Genomic DNA, 15,810 nt, shown 5'->3' on the forward strand with positions numbered 1-15,810 from the left:
GAAGATTCTAGGTTCGACTCCTGGCTAGCTCGATGTAACCTTTAGCGTGACTTGGTCCTCGTGTCAATGCTTTCACTCTACATACTGTGCATCAAAGCACATTTGCAAATGAAAAAAATAAGCAAATAATACCAAAGTAGCCATTCAACAGCTAGCAGAAGCCATCTACATCCCTTAGTAACAGCCAGCACCAAATCCTTTTTCTTCATAGTGTTACTCGATAAGTATCTTTGAAAAGCTATATTTCCAGCTGAAGAACATACATAGCGGCACTCGATGAGCCCGCTGATGAACTTCACTGGCTTCTATAACACATCGGTTAAGATATTCAAAGCTGAAGTATATGACCTCACAGCAGAGACTCACTAAAACAAGCAGGTGCTCAGGAGAAAAAGTGGCCGTGATCGTATAGTGGTTAGTACTCTGCGTTGTGGCCGCAGCAACCCCGGTTCGAATCCGGGTCTTGGCAGCACGTGTGAGCGGAACCGCTCTCATATCGTTGCAGCTTGTGCTTCAATGTAGACATTTTGTAACTAGACGGCTTGCCATACATTTACTGTGCAAAAGAACAATATTCTATTCCCTTTCAGGAAAAACAGCTTCCCTTTCCAACCAGTGCTCGCATCAAATGCTGCGACGAATCAGCTGTTCAGACATCACCAAAAGCAGGGCTAGTGGCGCAATGGATAACGCGTCTGACTACGGATCAGAAGATTCTAGGTTCAACTCCTGGCTAGCTCGATGTAACCTTTAGCCTGTGAAGCACTTGGTCCTCGTGTCAATGCTTCCACTCTACATACTGTGCGTCACAGCACATTTGCAAATGAAAAAAATAAGCAAATAATACCAAAGTAACCATTCAACAGCTAGCAGAAGCCATCTAGATCCTTCAGTAACAGCCAGCACCAAATCCTTTTTCTTCATAGTGTTACTCGATAAGTATCTTTGAAAAGCTATATTTCCAGCTGAAGAACATACATAGCGGCACTCGATGAGCCCTCTGATGAACTTCACTGGCTTCTATAACACATCGGTTAAGATATTCAAAGCTTAAGTATATGACCTCACAGCAGAGACTCACTAAAACAAGCAGGTGCTCAGGAGAAAAAGTGGCCGTGATCGTATAGTGGTTAGTACTCTGCGTTGTGGCCGCAGCAACCCCGGTTCGAATCCGGGTCACGGCAGCACATGTGATAGGAACCGCTCTCATATCGTTGCAGCTTGTGCTTCAATGTAGACATTTTGTAACTAGACGGCTTGCCATACATTTACTGTGCAAAAGAACAATATTCTATTCCCTTTCAGGAAAAACAGCTTCCGTTTCCAACCAGTGCTCTCATCAAATGCTGCGACGAATCAGCTGTTCAGACTTCACCAAAAGCAGGGCTAGTGGCGCAATGGATAACGCGTCTGACTACGGATCAGAAGATTCTAGGTTCGACTCCTGGCTAGCTCGATGTAACCTTTAGCGTGACTTGGTCCCCGTGTCAATGCTTTCACTCTACATACTGTGCATCAAAGCACATTTGCAAATGAAAAAAATAAGCAAATAATACCAAAGTAGCCATTCAACAGCTAGCAGAAGCCATCTACATCCCTTAGTAACAGCCAGCACCAAATCCTTTTTCTTCATAGTGTTACTCGATAAGTATCTTTGAAAAGCTATATTTCCAGCTGAAGAACATACATAGCGGCACTCGATGAGCCATCTGATGAACTTCACTGGCTTCTATAACACATCAGTTAAGATTATTCAAAGCTTAAGTATATGACCTCACAGCAGAGACTCACTAAAACAAGCAGGTGCTCAGGAGAAAAAGTGGCCGTGATCGTATAGTGGTTAGTACTCTGCGTTGTGGCCGCAGCAACCCCGGTTCGAATCCGGGTCACGGCAGCACGTGTGAGCGGAACCGCTCTCATATCGTTGCAGCTTGTGCTTCAATGTAGACATTTTGTAACTAGACGGCTTGCCATACATTTACTGTGCAAAAGAACAATATTCTATTCCCTTTCAGGAAAAACAGCTTCCCTTTCCAACCAGTGCTCGCATCAAATGCTGCGACGAATCAGCTGTTCAGACATCACCAAAAGCAGGGCTAGTGGCGCAATGGATAACGCGTCTGACTACGGATCAGAAGATTCTAGGTTCGACTCCTGGCTAGCTCGATGTAACCTTTAGCGTGACTTGGTCCTCGTGTCAATGCTTCCACTCTACATACTGTGCATCAAAGCACATTTGCAAATGAAAAAAATAAGCAAATAATACCAAAGTAGCCATTCAACAGCTAGCAGAAGCCATCTACATCCCTTAGTAACAGCCAGCACCAAATCCTTTTTCTTCATAGTGTTACTCGATAAGTATCTTTGAAAAGCTATATTTCCAGCTGAAGAACATACATAGCGGCACTCGATGAGCCCTCTGATGAACTTCACTGGCTTCTATAACACATCGGTTAAGATATTCAAAGCTTAAGTATATGACCTCACAGCAGAGACTCACTAAAACAAGCAGGTGCTCAGGAGAAAAAGTGGCCGTGATCGTATAGTGGTTAGTACTCTGCGTTGTGGCCGCAGCAACCCCGGTTCGAATCCGGGTCACGGCACCACGTGTGATAGGAACCGCTCTCATATCGTTGCAGCTTGTGCTTCAATGTACACATTTTGTAACTACATACGTCTTCAATGTAGACGTTTTGTAACTAGACGGCTTGCCATACATTTACTGTGCAAAAGAACAATATTCTATTCCCTTTCAGGAAAAACAGCTTCCGTTTCCAACCAGTGCTCGCATCAAATGCTGCGATGAATCAGCTGTTCAGACTTCACCAAAAGCAGGGCTAGTGGCGCAATGGATAACGCGTCTGACTACGGATCAGAAGATTCTAGGTTCGACTCCTGGCTAGCTCGATGTAACCTTTAGCGTGACTTGGTCCCCGTGTCAATGCTTCCACTCTACATACTGTGCATCAAAGCACATTTGCAAATGAAAAAAATAAGCAAATAATACCAAAGTAGCCATTCAACAGCTAGCAGAAGCCATCTACATCCCTTAGTAACAGCCAGCACCAAATCCTTTTTCTTCATAGTGTTACTCGATAAGTATCTTTGAAAAGCTATATTTCCAGCTGAAGAACATACATAGCGGCACTCTATGAGCCATCTGATGAACTTCACTGGCTTCTATAACACATCAGTTAAGATATTCAAAGCTTAAGTATATGACCTCACAGCAGAGACTCACTAAAACAAGCAGGTGCTCAGGAGAAAAAGTGGCCGTGATCGTATAGTGGTTAGTACTCTGCGTTGTGGCCGCAGCAACCCCGGTTCGAATCCGGGTCACGGCAGCACGTGTGAGCGGAACCGCTCTCATATCGTTGCAGCTTGTGCTTCAATGTAGATGTTTTGTAACTAGACGGCTTGCCATACATTTACTGTGCAAAAGAACAATATTCTATTCCCTTTCAGGAAAAACAGCTTCCCTTTCCAACCAGTGCTCGCATCAAATGCTGCGACGAATCAGCTGTTCAGACATCACCAAAAGCAGGGCTAGTGGCGCAATGGATAACGCGTCTGACTACGAATCAGAAGATTCTAGGTTCGACTCCTGGCTAGCTCGATGTAACCTTTAGCATGACTTGGTCCTCGTGTCAATGCTTCCACTCTACATACTGTGCGTCACAGCACATTTGCAAATGAAAAAAATAAGCAAATAATACCAAAGTAGCCATTCAACAGCTAGCAGAAGCCATCTAGATCCTTCAGTAACAGCCAGCACCAAATCCTTTTTCTTCATAGTGTTACTCGATAAGTATCTTTGAAAAGCTATATTTCCAGCTGAAGAACATACATAGCGGCACTCCATGGGCCCTCTGATGAACTTCACTGGCTTCTATAACACATCAGTTAAGATATTCAAAGCTTAAGTATATGACCTCACAGCAGAGACTCACTAAAACAAGCAGGTGCTCAGGAGAAAAAGTGGCCGTGATCGTATAGTGGTTAGTACTCTGCGTTGTGGCCGCAGCAACCCCGGTTCGAATCCGGGTCACGGCAGCACGTGTGATAGGAACCGCTCTCATATCGTTGCAGCTTGTGCTTTAATGTAGATGTTTTGTAACTACATACGTCTTCAATGTAGACGTTTTGTAACTAGACGGCTTGCCATACATTTACTGTGCAAAAGAACAATATTCTATTCCCTTTCAGGAAAAACAGCTTCCCTTTCCAACCAGTGCTCGCATCAAATGCTGCGACGAATCAGCTGTTCAGACATCACCAAAAGCAGGGCTAGTGGCGCAATGGATAACGCGTCTGACTACGGATCAGAAGATTCTAGGTTCGACTCCTGGCTAGCTCGATGTAACCTTTAGCGTGACTTGGTCCTCGTGTCAATGCTTCCACTCTACATACTGTGCATCAAAGCACATTTGCAAATGAAAAAAATAAGCAAATAATACCAAAGTAGCCATTCAACAGCTAGCAGAAGCCATCTACATCCCTTAGTAACAGCCAGCACCAAATCCTTTTTCTTCATAGTGTTACTCGATAAGTATCTTTGAAAAGCTATATTTCCAGCTGAAGAACATACATAGCGGCACTCCATGGGCCCTCTGATGAACTTCACTGGCTTCTATAACACATCAGTTAAGATATTCAAAGCTTAAGTATATGACCTCACAGCAGAGACTCACTAAAACAAGCAGGTGCTCAGGAGAAAAAGTGGCCGTGATTGTATAGTGGTTAGTACTCTGCGTTGTGGCCGCAGCAACCCCGGTTCGAATCCGGGTCACGGCAGCACGTGTGATAGGAACCGCTCTCATATCGTTGCAGCTTGTGCTTTAATGTAGATGTTTTGTAACTACATACGTCTTCAATGTAGACGTTTTGTAACTAGACGGCTTGCCATACATTTACTGTGCAAAAGAACAATATTCTATTCCCTTTCAGGAAAAACAGCTTCCCTTTCCAACCAGTGCTCGCATCAAATGCTGCGACGAATCAGCTGTTCAGACATCACCAAAAGCAGGGCTAGTGGCGCAATGGATAACGCGTCTGACTACGGATCAGAAGATTCTAGGTTCGACTCCTGGCTAGCTCGATGTAACCTTTAGCGTGACTTGGTCCTCGTGTCAATGCTTCCACTCTACATACTGTGCATCAAAGCACATTTGCAAATGAAAAAAATAAGCAAATAATACCAAAGTAGCCATTCAACAGCTAGCAGAAGCCATCTACATCCCTTAGTAACAGCCAGCACCAAATCCTTTTTCTTCATAGTGTTACTCGATAAGTATCTTTGAAAAGCTATATTTCCAGCTGAAGAACATACATAGCGGCACTCGATGAGCCCTCTGATGAACTTCACTGGCTTCTATAACACATCGGTTAAGATATTCAAAGCTGAAGTATATGACCTCACAGCAGAGACTCACTAAAACAAGCAGGTGCTCAGGAGAAAAAGTGGCCGTGATCGTATAGTGGTTAGTACTCTGCGTTGTGGCCGCAGCAACCCCGGTTCGAATCCGGGTCTTGGCAGCACGTGTGAGCGGAACCGCTCTCATATCGTTGCAGCTTGTGCTTCAATGTAGACGTTTTGTAACTAGACGGCTTGCCATACATTTACTGTGCAAAAGAACAATATTCTATTCCCTTTCAGGAAAAACAGCTTCCCTTTCCAACCAGTGCTCGCATCAAATGCTGCGACGAATCAGCTGTTCAGACATCACCAAAAGCAGGGCTAGTGGCGCAATGGATAACGCGTCTGACTACGGATCAGAAGATTCTAGGTTCGACTCCTGGCTAGCTCGATGTAACCTTTAGCCTGTGAAGCACTTGGTCCTCGTGTCAATGCTTCCACTCTACATACTGTGCGTCACAGCACATTTGCAAATGAAAAAAATAAGCAAATAATACCAAAGTAGCCATTCAACAGCTAGCAGAAGCCATCTACATCCCTTAGTAACAGCCAGCACCAAATCCTTTTTCTTCATAGTGTTACTCGATAAGTATCTTTGAAAAGCTATATTTCCAGCTGAAGAACACACATAGCGGCACTCGATGAGCCCTCTGATGAACTTCACTGGCTTCTATAACACATCAGTTAAGATATTCAAAGCTTAAGTATATGACCTCACAGCAGAGACTCACTAAAACAAGCAGGTGCTCAGGAGAAAAAGTGGCCGTGATCGTATAGTGGTTAGTACTCTGCGTTGTGGCCGCAGCAACCCCGGTTCGAATCCGGGTCACGGCAGCACGTGTGAGCGGAACCGCTCTCATTTCGTTGCAGCTTGTGCTGCAATGTAGACGTTTTGTAACTACATACGTCTTCAATGTAGACGTTTTGTAACTAGACGGCTTGCCATACATTTACTGTGCAAAAGAACAATATTCTATTCCCTTTCAGGAAAAACAGCTCCCCTCTCCAACCAGTGCTCGCATCAAATGCTGCGACGAATCAGCTGTTCAGACATCACCAAAAGCAGGGCTAGTGGCGCAATGGATAACGCGTCTGACTACGGATCAGAAGATTCTAGGTTCGACTCCTGGCTAGCTCGATGTAACCTTTAGCCTGTGAAGCACTTGGTCCTCGTGTCAATGCTTCCACTCTACATACTGTGCGTCACAGCACATTTGCAAATGAAAAAAATAAGCAAATAATACCAAAGTAGCCATTCAACAGCTAGCAGAAGCCATCTAGATCCTTCAGTAACAGCCAGCACCAAATCCTTTTTCTTCATAGTGTTACTCGATAAGTATCTTTGAAAAGCTATATTTCCAGCTGAAGAACATACATAGCGGCACTCGATGAGCCCTCTGATGAACTTCACTGGCTTCTATAACACATCGGTTAAGATATTCAAAGCTTAAGTATATGACCTCACAGCAGAGACTCACTAAAACAAGCAGGTGCTCAGGAGAAAAAGTGGCCGTGATCGTATAGTGGTTAGTACTCTGCGTTGTGGCCGCAGCAACCCCGGTTCGAATCCGGGTCACGGCAGCACGTGTGAGCGGAACCGCTCTCATATCGTTGCAGCTTGTGCTTCAATGTAGACGTTTTGTAACTAGACGGCTTGCCATACATTTACTGTGCAAAAGAACAATATTCTATTCCCTTTCAGGAAAAACAGCTTCCGTTTCCAACCAGTGCTCGCATCAAATGCTGCGACGAATCAGCTGTTCAGACTTCACCAAAAGCAGGGCTAGTGGCGCAATGGATAACGCGTCTGACTACGGATCAGAAGATTCTAGGTTCGACTCCTGGCTAGCTCGATGTAACCTTTAGCGTGACTTGGTCCCCGTGTCAATGCTTCCACTCTACATACTGTGCATCAAAGCACATTTGCAAATGAAAAAAATAAGCAAATAATACCAAAGTAGCCATTCAACAGCTAGCAGAAGCCATCTACATCCCTTAGTAACAGCCAGCACCAAATCCTTTTTCTTCATTGTGTTACTCGATAAGTATCTTTGAAAAGCTATATTTCCAGCTGAAGAACATACATAGCGGCACTCGATGAGCCATCTGATGAACTTCACTGGCTTCTATAACACATCGGTTAAGATATTCAAAGCTTAAGTATATGACCTCACAGCAGAGACTCACTAAAACAAGCAGGTGCTCAGGAGAAAAAGTGGCCGTGATCGTATAGTGGTTAGTACTCTGCGTTGTGGCCGCAGCAACCCCGGTTCGAATCCGGGTCACGGCAGCACGTGTGAGCGGAACCGCTCTCATATCGTTGCAGCTTGTGCTTCAATGTAGACGTTTTGTAACTAGACGGCTTGCCATACATTTACTGTGCAAAAGAACAATATTCTATTCCCTTTCAGGAAAAACAGCTTCCCTTTCCAACCAGTGCTCGCATCAAATGCTGCGACGAATCAGCTGTTCAGACATCACCAAAAGCAGGGCTAGTGGCGCAATGGATAACGCGTCTGACTACGGATCAGAAGATTCTAGGTTCGACTCCTGGCTAGCTCGATGTAACCTTTAGCCTGTGAAGCACTTGGTCCTCGTGTCAATGCTTCCACTCTACATACTGTGCGTCACAGCACATTTGCAAATGAAAAAAATAAGCAAATAATACCAAAGTAGCCATTCAACAGCTAGCAGAAGCCATCTACATCCCTTAGTAACAGCCAGCACCAAATCCTTTTTCTTCATAGTGTTACTCGATAAGTATCTTTGAAAAGCTATATTTCCAGCTGAAGAACACACATAGCGGCACTCGATGAGCCCTCTGATGAACTTCACTGGCTTCTATAACACATCGGTTAAGATATTCAAAGCTTAAGTATATGACCTCACAGCAGAGACTCACTAAAACAAGCAGGTGCTCAGGAGAAAAAGTGGCCGTGATCGTATAGTGGTTAGTACTCTGCGTTGTGGCCGCAGCAACCCCGGTTCGAATCCGGGTCACGGCAGCACGTGTGAGCGGAACCGCTCTCATATCGTTGCAGCTTGTGCTTCAATGTAGACGTTTTGTAACTAGACGGCTTGCCATACATTTACTGTGCAAAAGAACAATATTCTATTCCCTTTCAGGAAAAACAGCTTCCGTTTCCAACCAGTGCTCGCATCAAATGCTGCGACGAATCAGCTGTTCAGACTTCACCAAAAGCAGGGCTAGTGGCGCAATGGATAACGCGTCTGACTACGGATCAGAAGATTCTAGGTTCGACTCCTGGCTAGCTCGATGTAACCTTTAGCGTGACTTGGTCCCCGTGTCAATGCTTCCACTCTACATACTGTGCATCAAAGCACATTTGCAAATGAAAAAAATAAGCAAATAATACCAAAGTAGCCATTCAACAGCTAGCAGAAGCCATCTACATCCCTTAGTAACAGCCAGCACCAAATCCTTTTTCTTCATTGTGTTACTCGATAAGTATCTTTGAAAAGCTATATTTCCAGCTGAAGAACATACATAGCGGCACTCGATGAGCCATCTGATGAACTTCACTGGCTTCTATAACACATCGGTTAAGATATTCAAAGCTTAAGTATATGACCTCACAGCAGAGACTCACTAAAACAAGCAGGTGCTCAGGAGAAAAAGTGGCCGTGATCGTATAGTGGTTAGTACTCTGCGTTGTGGCCGCAGCAACCCCGGTTCGAATCCGGGTCACGGCAGCACGTGTGAGCGGAACCGCTCTCATATCGTTGCAGCTTGTGCTTCAATGTAGACGTTTTGTAACTAGACGGCTTGCCATACATTTACTGTGCAAAAGAACAATATTCTATTCCCTTTCAGGAAAAACAGCTTCCCTTTCCAACCAGTGCTCGCATCAAATGCTGCGACGAATCAGCTGTTCAGACATCACCAAAAGCAGGGCTAGTGGCGCAATGGATAACGCGTCTGACTACGGATCAGAAGATTCTAGGTTCGACTCCTGGCTAGCTCGATGTAACCTTTAGCCTGTGAAGCACTTGGTCCTCGTGTCAATGCTTCCACTCTACATACTGTGCGTCACAGCACATTTGCAAATGAAAAAAATAAGCAAATAATACCAAAGTAGCCATTCAACAGCTAGCAGAAGCCATCTACATCCCTTAGTAACAGCCAGCACCAAATCCTTTTTCTTCATAGTGTTACTCGATAAGTATCTTTGAAAAGCTATATTTCCAGCTGAAGAACACACATAGCGGCACTCGATGAGCCCTCTGATGAACTTCACTGGCTTCTATAACACATCGGTTAAGATATTCAAAGCTTAAGTATATGACCTCACAGCAGAGACTCACTAAAACAAGCAGGTGCTCAGGAGAAAAAGTGGCCGTGATCGTATAGTGGTTAGTACTCTGCGTTGTGGCCGCAGCAACCCCGGTTCGAATCCGGGTCACGGCAGCACGTGTGAGCGGAACCGCTCTCATATCGTTGCAGCTTGTGCTTCAATGTAGACGTTTTGTAACTAGACGGCTTGCCATACATTTACTGTGCAAAAGAACAATATTCTATTCCCTTTCAGGAAAAACAGCTTCCGTTTCCAACCAGTGCTCGCATCAAATGCTGCGACGAATCAGCTGTTCAGACATCACCAAAAGCAGGGCTAGTGGCGCAATGGATAACGCGTCTGACTACGGATCAGAAGATTCTAGGTTCGACTCCTGGCTAGCTCGATGTAACCTTTAGCGTGACTTGGTCCTCGTGTCAATGCTTCCACTCTACATACTGTGCATCAAAGCACATTTACAAATGAAACAAAAAATACAATACATTTACTGTATAAAAAACAATATTCTATTCCCTTTCAGGAAAAACAGCTTCCCTTTCCAACCATTGCTCACATCAAATGCTGCAACAAATCAGATGTTCTGACATTACTGAATGCAGAGCTAGTAGGCTCAGAACAATAAGACAGTGCTCAGTAGAAAAAGTTGCCGTGATTGTATAGTGGTTAATACTATCCGTTGTTGTCACAGCAATCACAATTTCAATCTGGATCATTGTAGCAGCTATAAACTCATGTCATTGCTGTAACATACTCCAGCCTCCGCTTCAGTTTACATGTTTTGAAACTGCCCAGAGCTGACCCTGCTTTTCCTGAGGGAGAGCTCCAAGAGAGAGTCTAGCCCCCACTTCAGGAGTTTCTTTCCAGAACAGGTGCTGTGCATGGAGGTGAGCCCAACTATATCTCATTAGCACCTCTCTACCTCCTACAGCAGCTCTGGTTCCTTTCCTGGTTCCTCGTTCCTCCAGAGAGGTGATATTCCACGCACTGAGGGCTCGTCTGTGAAGCCAGGGGTCAGGACGCTACCTTCTATATTTTATGTTTCATATAAAGTAACAAAAACGTCTGTGTTTGTGTGTTAGTACCTGCAGCATTGCCAAGCTGTCATCAGTTTTGCCTCTCTGTGCTTCTAATTCTGCACCTTCGACCATCAAAAGGGCTTCAAAATCGAGTTCTCCCCTTTGTGCACATTCATGAAGACCCTCCTGTAGCACCCGGGCTGCCTCCTCATGAATGTTCTTACCTTCAAAATACACACACACAGACACACACATATACACAAAAAAACAGACACAGATGTAATTCTAATATTCATCATTCTATAAATAACCTTGGCAGATAATGAATACCAAACTTTTTTTCACTGGCTAGACATTCGAGGGTGCTGAAAATATTTTCCTTTTTAATTTTTCTCATACTTCTGGCACTCTGCACATCACATTCACCCTTTTTATTTGAAACACTGAAAGCACAAGTTTAAGAAGTCTTGTGTTTTTCAAGTGTGTATCTGTTGCATTTTGCATAGGCGTGAAGATTATCAACATTTTAACAAATGTAATGATCGTGAGATTAGTTTAACTGTTTTAGTCTCTACACCACTCAGGAAACTGGAGTAGCACCACACATGAACAGACCTTGGAAGAGGGTAGCAGAATTAGGGATGTGTGCAGCCAGGCTGCGGACCAGAGCCAGGCGACATCGCAGCCACAGAGAAACTCCAATTCTCTCACTGGCCTCAACTGCTCTGGGATAGTCTTCAATCAGGGGGTTTGATGCTCTGCAACTTTTAGTACCCTGCAGACAGGATTTAACACACGCATACATACACCATGTACAATAAATCACCATTTGAACTGTTGAGATAAAGTGTGTGTCGTGAAGAACTGTGTGAAAAAGCTATTTAAAGGGTGACCTCTATACAGAAATGAATGTTACCAAGTTTAAAAAAACTGTAAAAGATAATTTAGCACATTTCTACACACAATTCCACTTTCATGTTGTTTTTGTGTACAGTTGATTGCAGGTGGTTTTGCTGGTTGTAATGTTGTGTTCTGTAATGTTTACCATATGGTACACTGATATGGATTTTGTATGATGGATGTTTGTTCAAAAGTCAACTTATTTGATTTTGCAACTAATTTATATAAACAACCTACTGTACCTGTTCACTTCTAGTCATGGTGTTTGGTAGCTCAGACACAGGTTTCTGAGGGCCAGGTATGGATCTTCTCATGATTACAGGAGATGTCTGCAGCAGCGCCAAGGAAGAAACTGCCATCTTAGAACTGATTGAGGGTTTTAAAATGGTTAGGACAGTCAGGAAATAAAAACATAAGCAGCTAAACATACAGTACTCATGTATAAGCTGCCGTACTGTACCTAAGTGCAGCACGTCCTTGCTGCAAGTACAGTTTGGCCTTTAGTAGATTGGACTCTATTGTCAGCTCCAGGTTCTCTATTTTGCTACATGACTGAGATGTGAGCTGCCTTGAAGCCGAGTGCAACAATGAGGACACTCTTTCTAGCAGAAAGAACTGAACCAGAGGAGATGACAGACATAGGCAAGTTGACACAAACAAGTTTGAAAAAAAGTTTCTCTGCATTTACAGTAAGGTCCCAATAATACAAGAGTTCAATGTAGAAATGCCAGTAAGTGGCTGAAGTAATGAAGACCTACTGGGACATTTCTAAGAAGTCTTACCTTAATCCTTCCTGGAGTGAGCTTCTCCTTCTCTGTATCAAGAGTCAGCACTTTTGGCTCTTCTGTGTTCAGACAGGAGCTCTCAGAGTCCAGTGTGTCTTGTTCATGGTGTTTTGAGTTTACTGAACAACTTGTTTTGCTGACACAAGCTTGTCCTTCAACAGAATCTGAAAGACATTCAGATACTTTTAGAATGAAACCAAAATGGTTATATTTAAACTGAAATGAATATGAAAAGTAGTGTGATGAAAATTATGAATACAGAGGAATAGTCTTTCAAGCCAGTGTTTAAGCAGATGCGTTCTTGTGATGTAGTGACAAAATCTCAGTAGTAGTCATTCGTATCCAAATTACTTTTAACTGTTTGAGCCAATAAATAATCGATCCTGAAGATAAATTTGTTCTAATCTGAGTTCTATCTGATTAAAGTACAGATAAAAATAAAAAGTTAAAAAAAGTCTGTACATGCGACATCTATTGCATGTCTGTCTGTCCTGTGAGAGGGATCCCTTCTCTGTGGCTCTTCCTGAGGTGTCCTCCATCTTTTTTTTCCCCGTTAAAAGTTTTTTATGCTCAACATGGCAAGTTTTTCATCACACGAATCAAGGGTCTAAGGACAGAGGATGTCATTCACTGTACAGATTGTAAAGCCCACTGAGGCAATGTGATTGTGATTTTGGGCTATATAAATACAATTGATTTGATTTTATTTGTAAGACAGTCTTTTGGGGTTCAATACACTCAAATGAGAGATGTCACATGATCCAAACAGTAAACTAAGCATAAATAACAAAGAGATGTTGTAATGTGCTCTTGCTTACTGACCTGGCACAGGAGGGCCATGTACGGTTCTGCTGAGTGCCAGGACTAATTGAACACGAGCAAGGTTGAATCGGAGGCACAACATAGATCCATACAGTGTGCGGACCTCTGGAGCGAAGTCGCAGTTCACAAGATCTTCCAAAGCCTAACCAAAAGCACAACATACAGAGACATTACACTTACAAGAAACTGAATTTAGCAAGCAGGTTTAGTAAGAGTGGAAAAAAACTATATACATTTCTTAATCTGTTAAATTTCACAGCTGAAACAGCAGCACAGAGACAAGGAACAGGTAATATTGCTTTTTTGCCTCTTGCTGGAATTGTGTGTCAGTATTTATGTGTATATATTAGTGAGTGCATTCATATGAATGTACTTGGCTGATTTGGACTGATGTCATTGAAAGTCTCAAATGTGAAGGTTAAATGGTGAGGCATCAGTTGTAGAAATTAGGTGATGCTTTTATGTTCTGTTAATAGCAAAGATAATTGTGCCTGCACCATATAAACTGTAGCAGTATGGTACTTACTTTTAAGAATCATTTATGTGATGAAGAAATCTTATATAGAAAGTACCTCAGCATTGTCCACAAGAGACTTGTTGCTGTAGAATGTCTTCACAGGCTGCACAATAAGCACAATTTATAATAACTATTCACATGATGGCATGTATAAACAAACAACATAACAATGTAGAGCTGCAACATTTAATCCATGTTCATTTAATTAATCATCAGCTATTAAATTAATCACCAACTACTGTATTTTGATAATTGATTCAATGGTTTAAGTAAGTTTTAGGGAAAAAGTAAAAATTATCTGATTCCAGCTTTAAATGTAAATATTTTCTGAAATTGTTACTCTTCTATGACGGTGAACTGAATATCTTTGGGTTGTAAACAAAACAAGATGTTTGAGAACATTTTCTGACATTTCAATGACCAAACAACTTAAACAACAACAAAAAAAAATCAACGGATGAATCAACAACGAAAATGGTTAGCTAGTTGTAGCGCTATAACAATGCTTTCAATACAGTGGCGAGCCAACACAATAACAAATATTTTGCAAAGCCGACATGACAGTGTTCCAGAAATACTGTGTCTCCCACTACTGTTTGAAAATCCAGATTAACAGATACACAGATCTCTGCAAGAGGGTTACAGGCGAACAACCAACCTGTTAACATATCCCACGAAAGATTCTGATTCACAGTACAAGAACACAAGGTCAGAATTTTAACTAAAAGTGTTAATAGAGTTTGCCAACAACAGAGAGATCTGATGATTTTTAACACTACCACTTGTGTGTGTTCATACTTGGAGATGGTCTTTGGTGATGCAGTGTCCATGAGGCAGAAGGACACCTCTTCCTTGTGTGAGCTGAACTGATTCATTTACAGCTTCACTGAACAGACACAGTTTAGTCAGGACACGGATCTGTAGCAAATATCAACACAGATTAAAAACTCCACCAGAATCACGAGAGGAAAACATTTACACTTACATACACAAGACAACACAAATGCTGACCTTCAGTATTCTGCCCTCAACAGTGCGTGTTACATCTCTGCATACAGTCCCTACAAAATGGAGGTAAAGGGCCAGCATGGGCAGTAGCTGAAATACAAAATTCAAATACAGAATTAAAAAATAAGTCAGTTTTAGTTTCAGCTAAGCATTGCACATGAAAACGATGACAGACAGTGTTAATGTGTGTACCGTGATGTAGTAGCCTGTGCTGAAAAGCCAATAACAGATGAAGTTAAGGCTGGCTACAGTGGTGCTGAGGTGAACCCTGTGGGATTCAGAGAAAAGGTCGACCCCAGGAAGCAGCTCATCGCCGATGATGTGATCGGCGTACTGGAGGTCGGCCTGGGGCTGAGCCAGGGAGCAACACAGCACACACTAGGACAATGGGTCACACACACAAGCATGTCAGAATGGATCTACACAAACAATCAATACAACTTACAGTATACAGTCATGAGAGCAAAAAACAAAGCAAAAAAAACAAAACAGGAAAAAAAATGTTTGTTAGGAGAGGGATTAAAAAAAGGGTAGTATTACCTTGAAGAGGTGAGCTGACAAGAGGCAGCACTTGGTGCGCTGGCTGATATCAGAAGTGAAGACATACCTGCAGATCAAAACACATCCTTGAGGATGAGCAGTGGCGGTCCTAGCTTGCATGATGCCCTGGGCGAACCTCACCTTCAGCGTGAACCTATCCAACGCCCCCCTCCCCCTTCTTCCACAACCTCTGTATGTGAGACTCTTTCAGCAGCAGCAGATGCACCTTTACAACAGGGTGCCCAGCCGCCCACGGCAACATGACATCATTGACTTGACGTGTAAATGAGCAATACAAAAATCGGATGAAATGAATGCAAACATAATTTAAGGCAGCCGGTACGGGTCGGCACCGGGGTCGATCCGCCGAGATGATGAGATAAGCCCAGAGGCGGCTGCTACAGAGCCAGTTACTGTGGGCGACTGTCCGCTTTCTCTCTTTTTTTTTTTTTGGCGGGCGCTCATGCCGCCTCTCAGTGGCAGTTCCCAT

General features: G+C 43.2%; 1 protein-coding gene across 2 annotated transcripts in view; it reads right to left on the bottom strand.

The window, feature by feature from the left end:
* Positions 1-15,810, bottom strand: part of cfap54 (cilia and flagella associated 54) — a 38,051-nt gene that overhangs the window by 2,395 nt on the left and 19,846 nt on the right. For both annotated transcript variants that reach the window (XM_084373332.1, XM_084373331.1), the window contains exons 44-54: positions 15,321-15,387; positions 14,973-15,158; positions 14,784-14,870; positions 14,571-14,690; positions 13,828-13,875; positions 13,256-13,397; positions 12,431-12,597; positions 12,109-12,263; positions 11,891-12,014; positions 11,364-11,523; positions 10,815-10,972 (exon numbers count right to left, since the gene is read on the bottom strand). In XM_084373332.1, coding sequence (XP_084229458.1) covers positions 10,815-10,972; positions 11,364-11,523; positions 11,891-12,014; positions 12,109-12,263; positions 12,431-12,597; positions 13,256-13,397; positions 13,828-13,875; positions 14,571-14,690; positions 14,784-14,870; positions 14,973-15,158; positions 15,321-15,387 — 1,414 coding nt within the window. The remainder of the gene's footprint in view (positions 1-10,814; positions 10,973-11,363; positions 11,524-11,890; positions 12,015-12,108; positions 12,264-12,430; positions 12,598-13,255; positions 13,398-13,827; positions 13,876-14,570; positions 14,691-14,783; positions 14,871-14,972; positions 15,159-15,320; positions 15,388-15,810) is intronic.

The sequence above is a fragment of the Pagrus pagrus genome, assembly GCF_965226575.1.
Source record: "Pagrus pagrus genome assembly, chromosome: 14".
NCBI lineage: Eukaryota > Metazoa > Chordata > Actinopteri > Spariformes > Sparidae > Pagrus > Pagrus pagrus.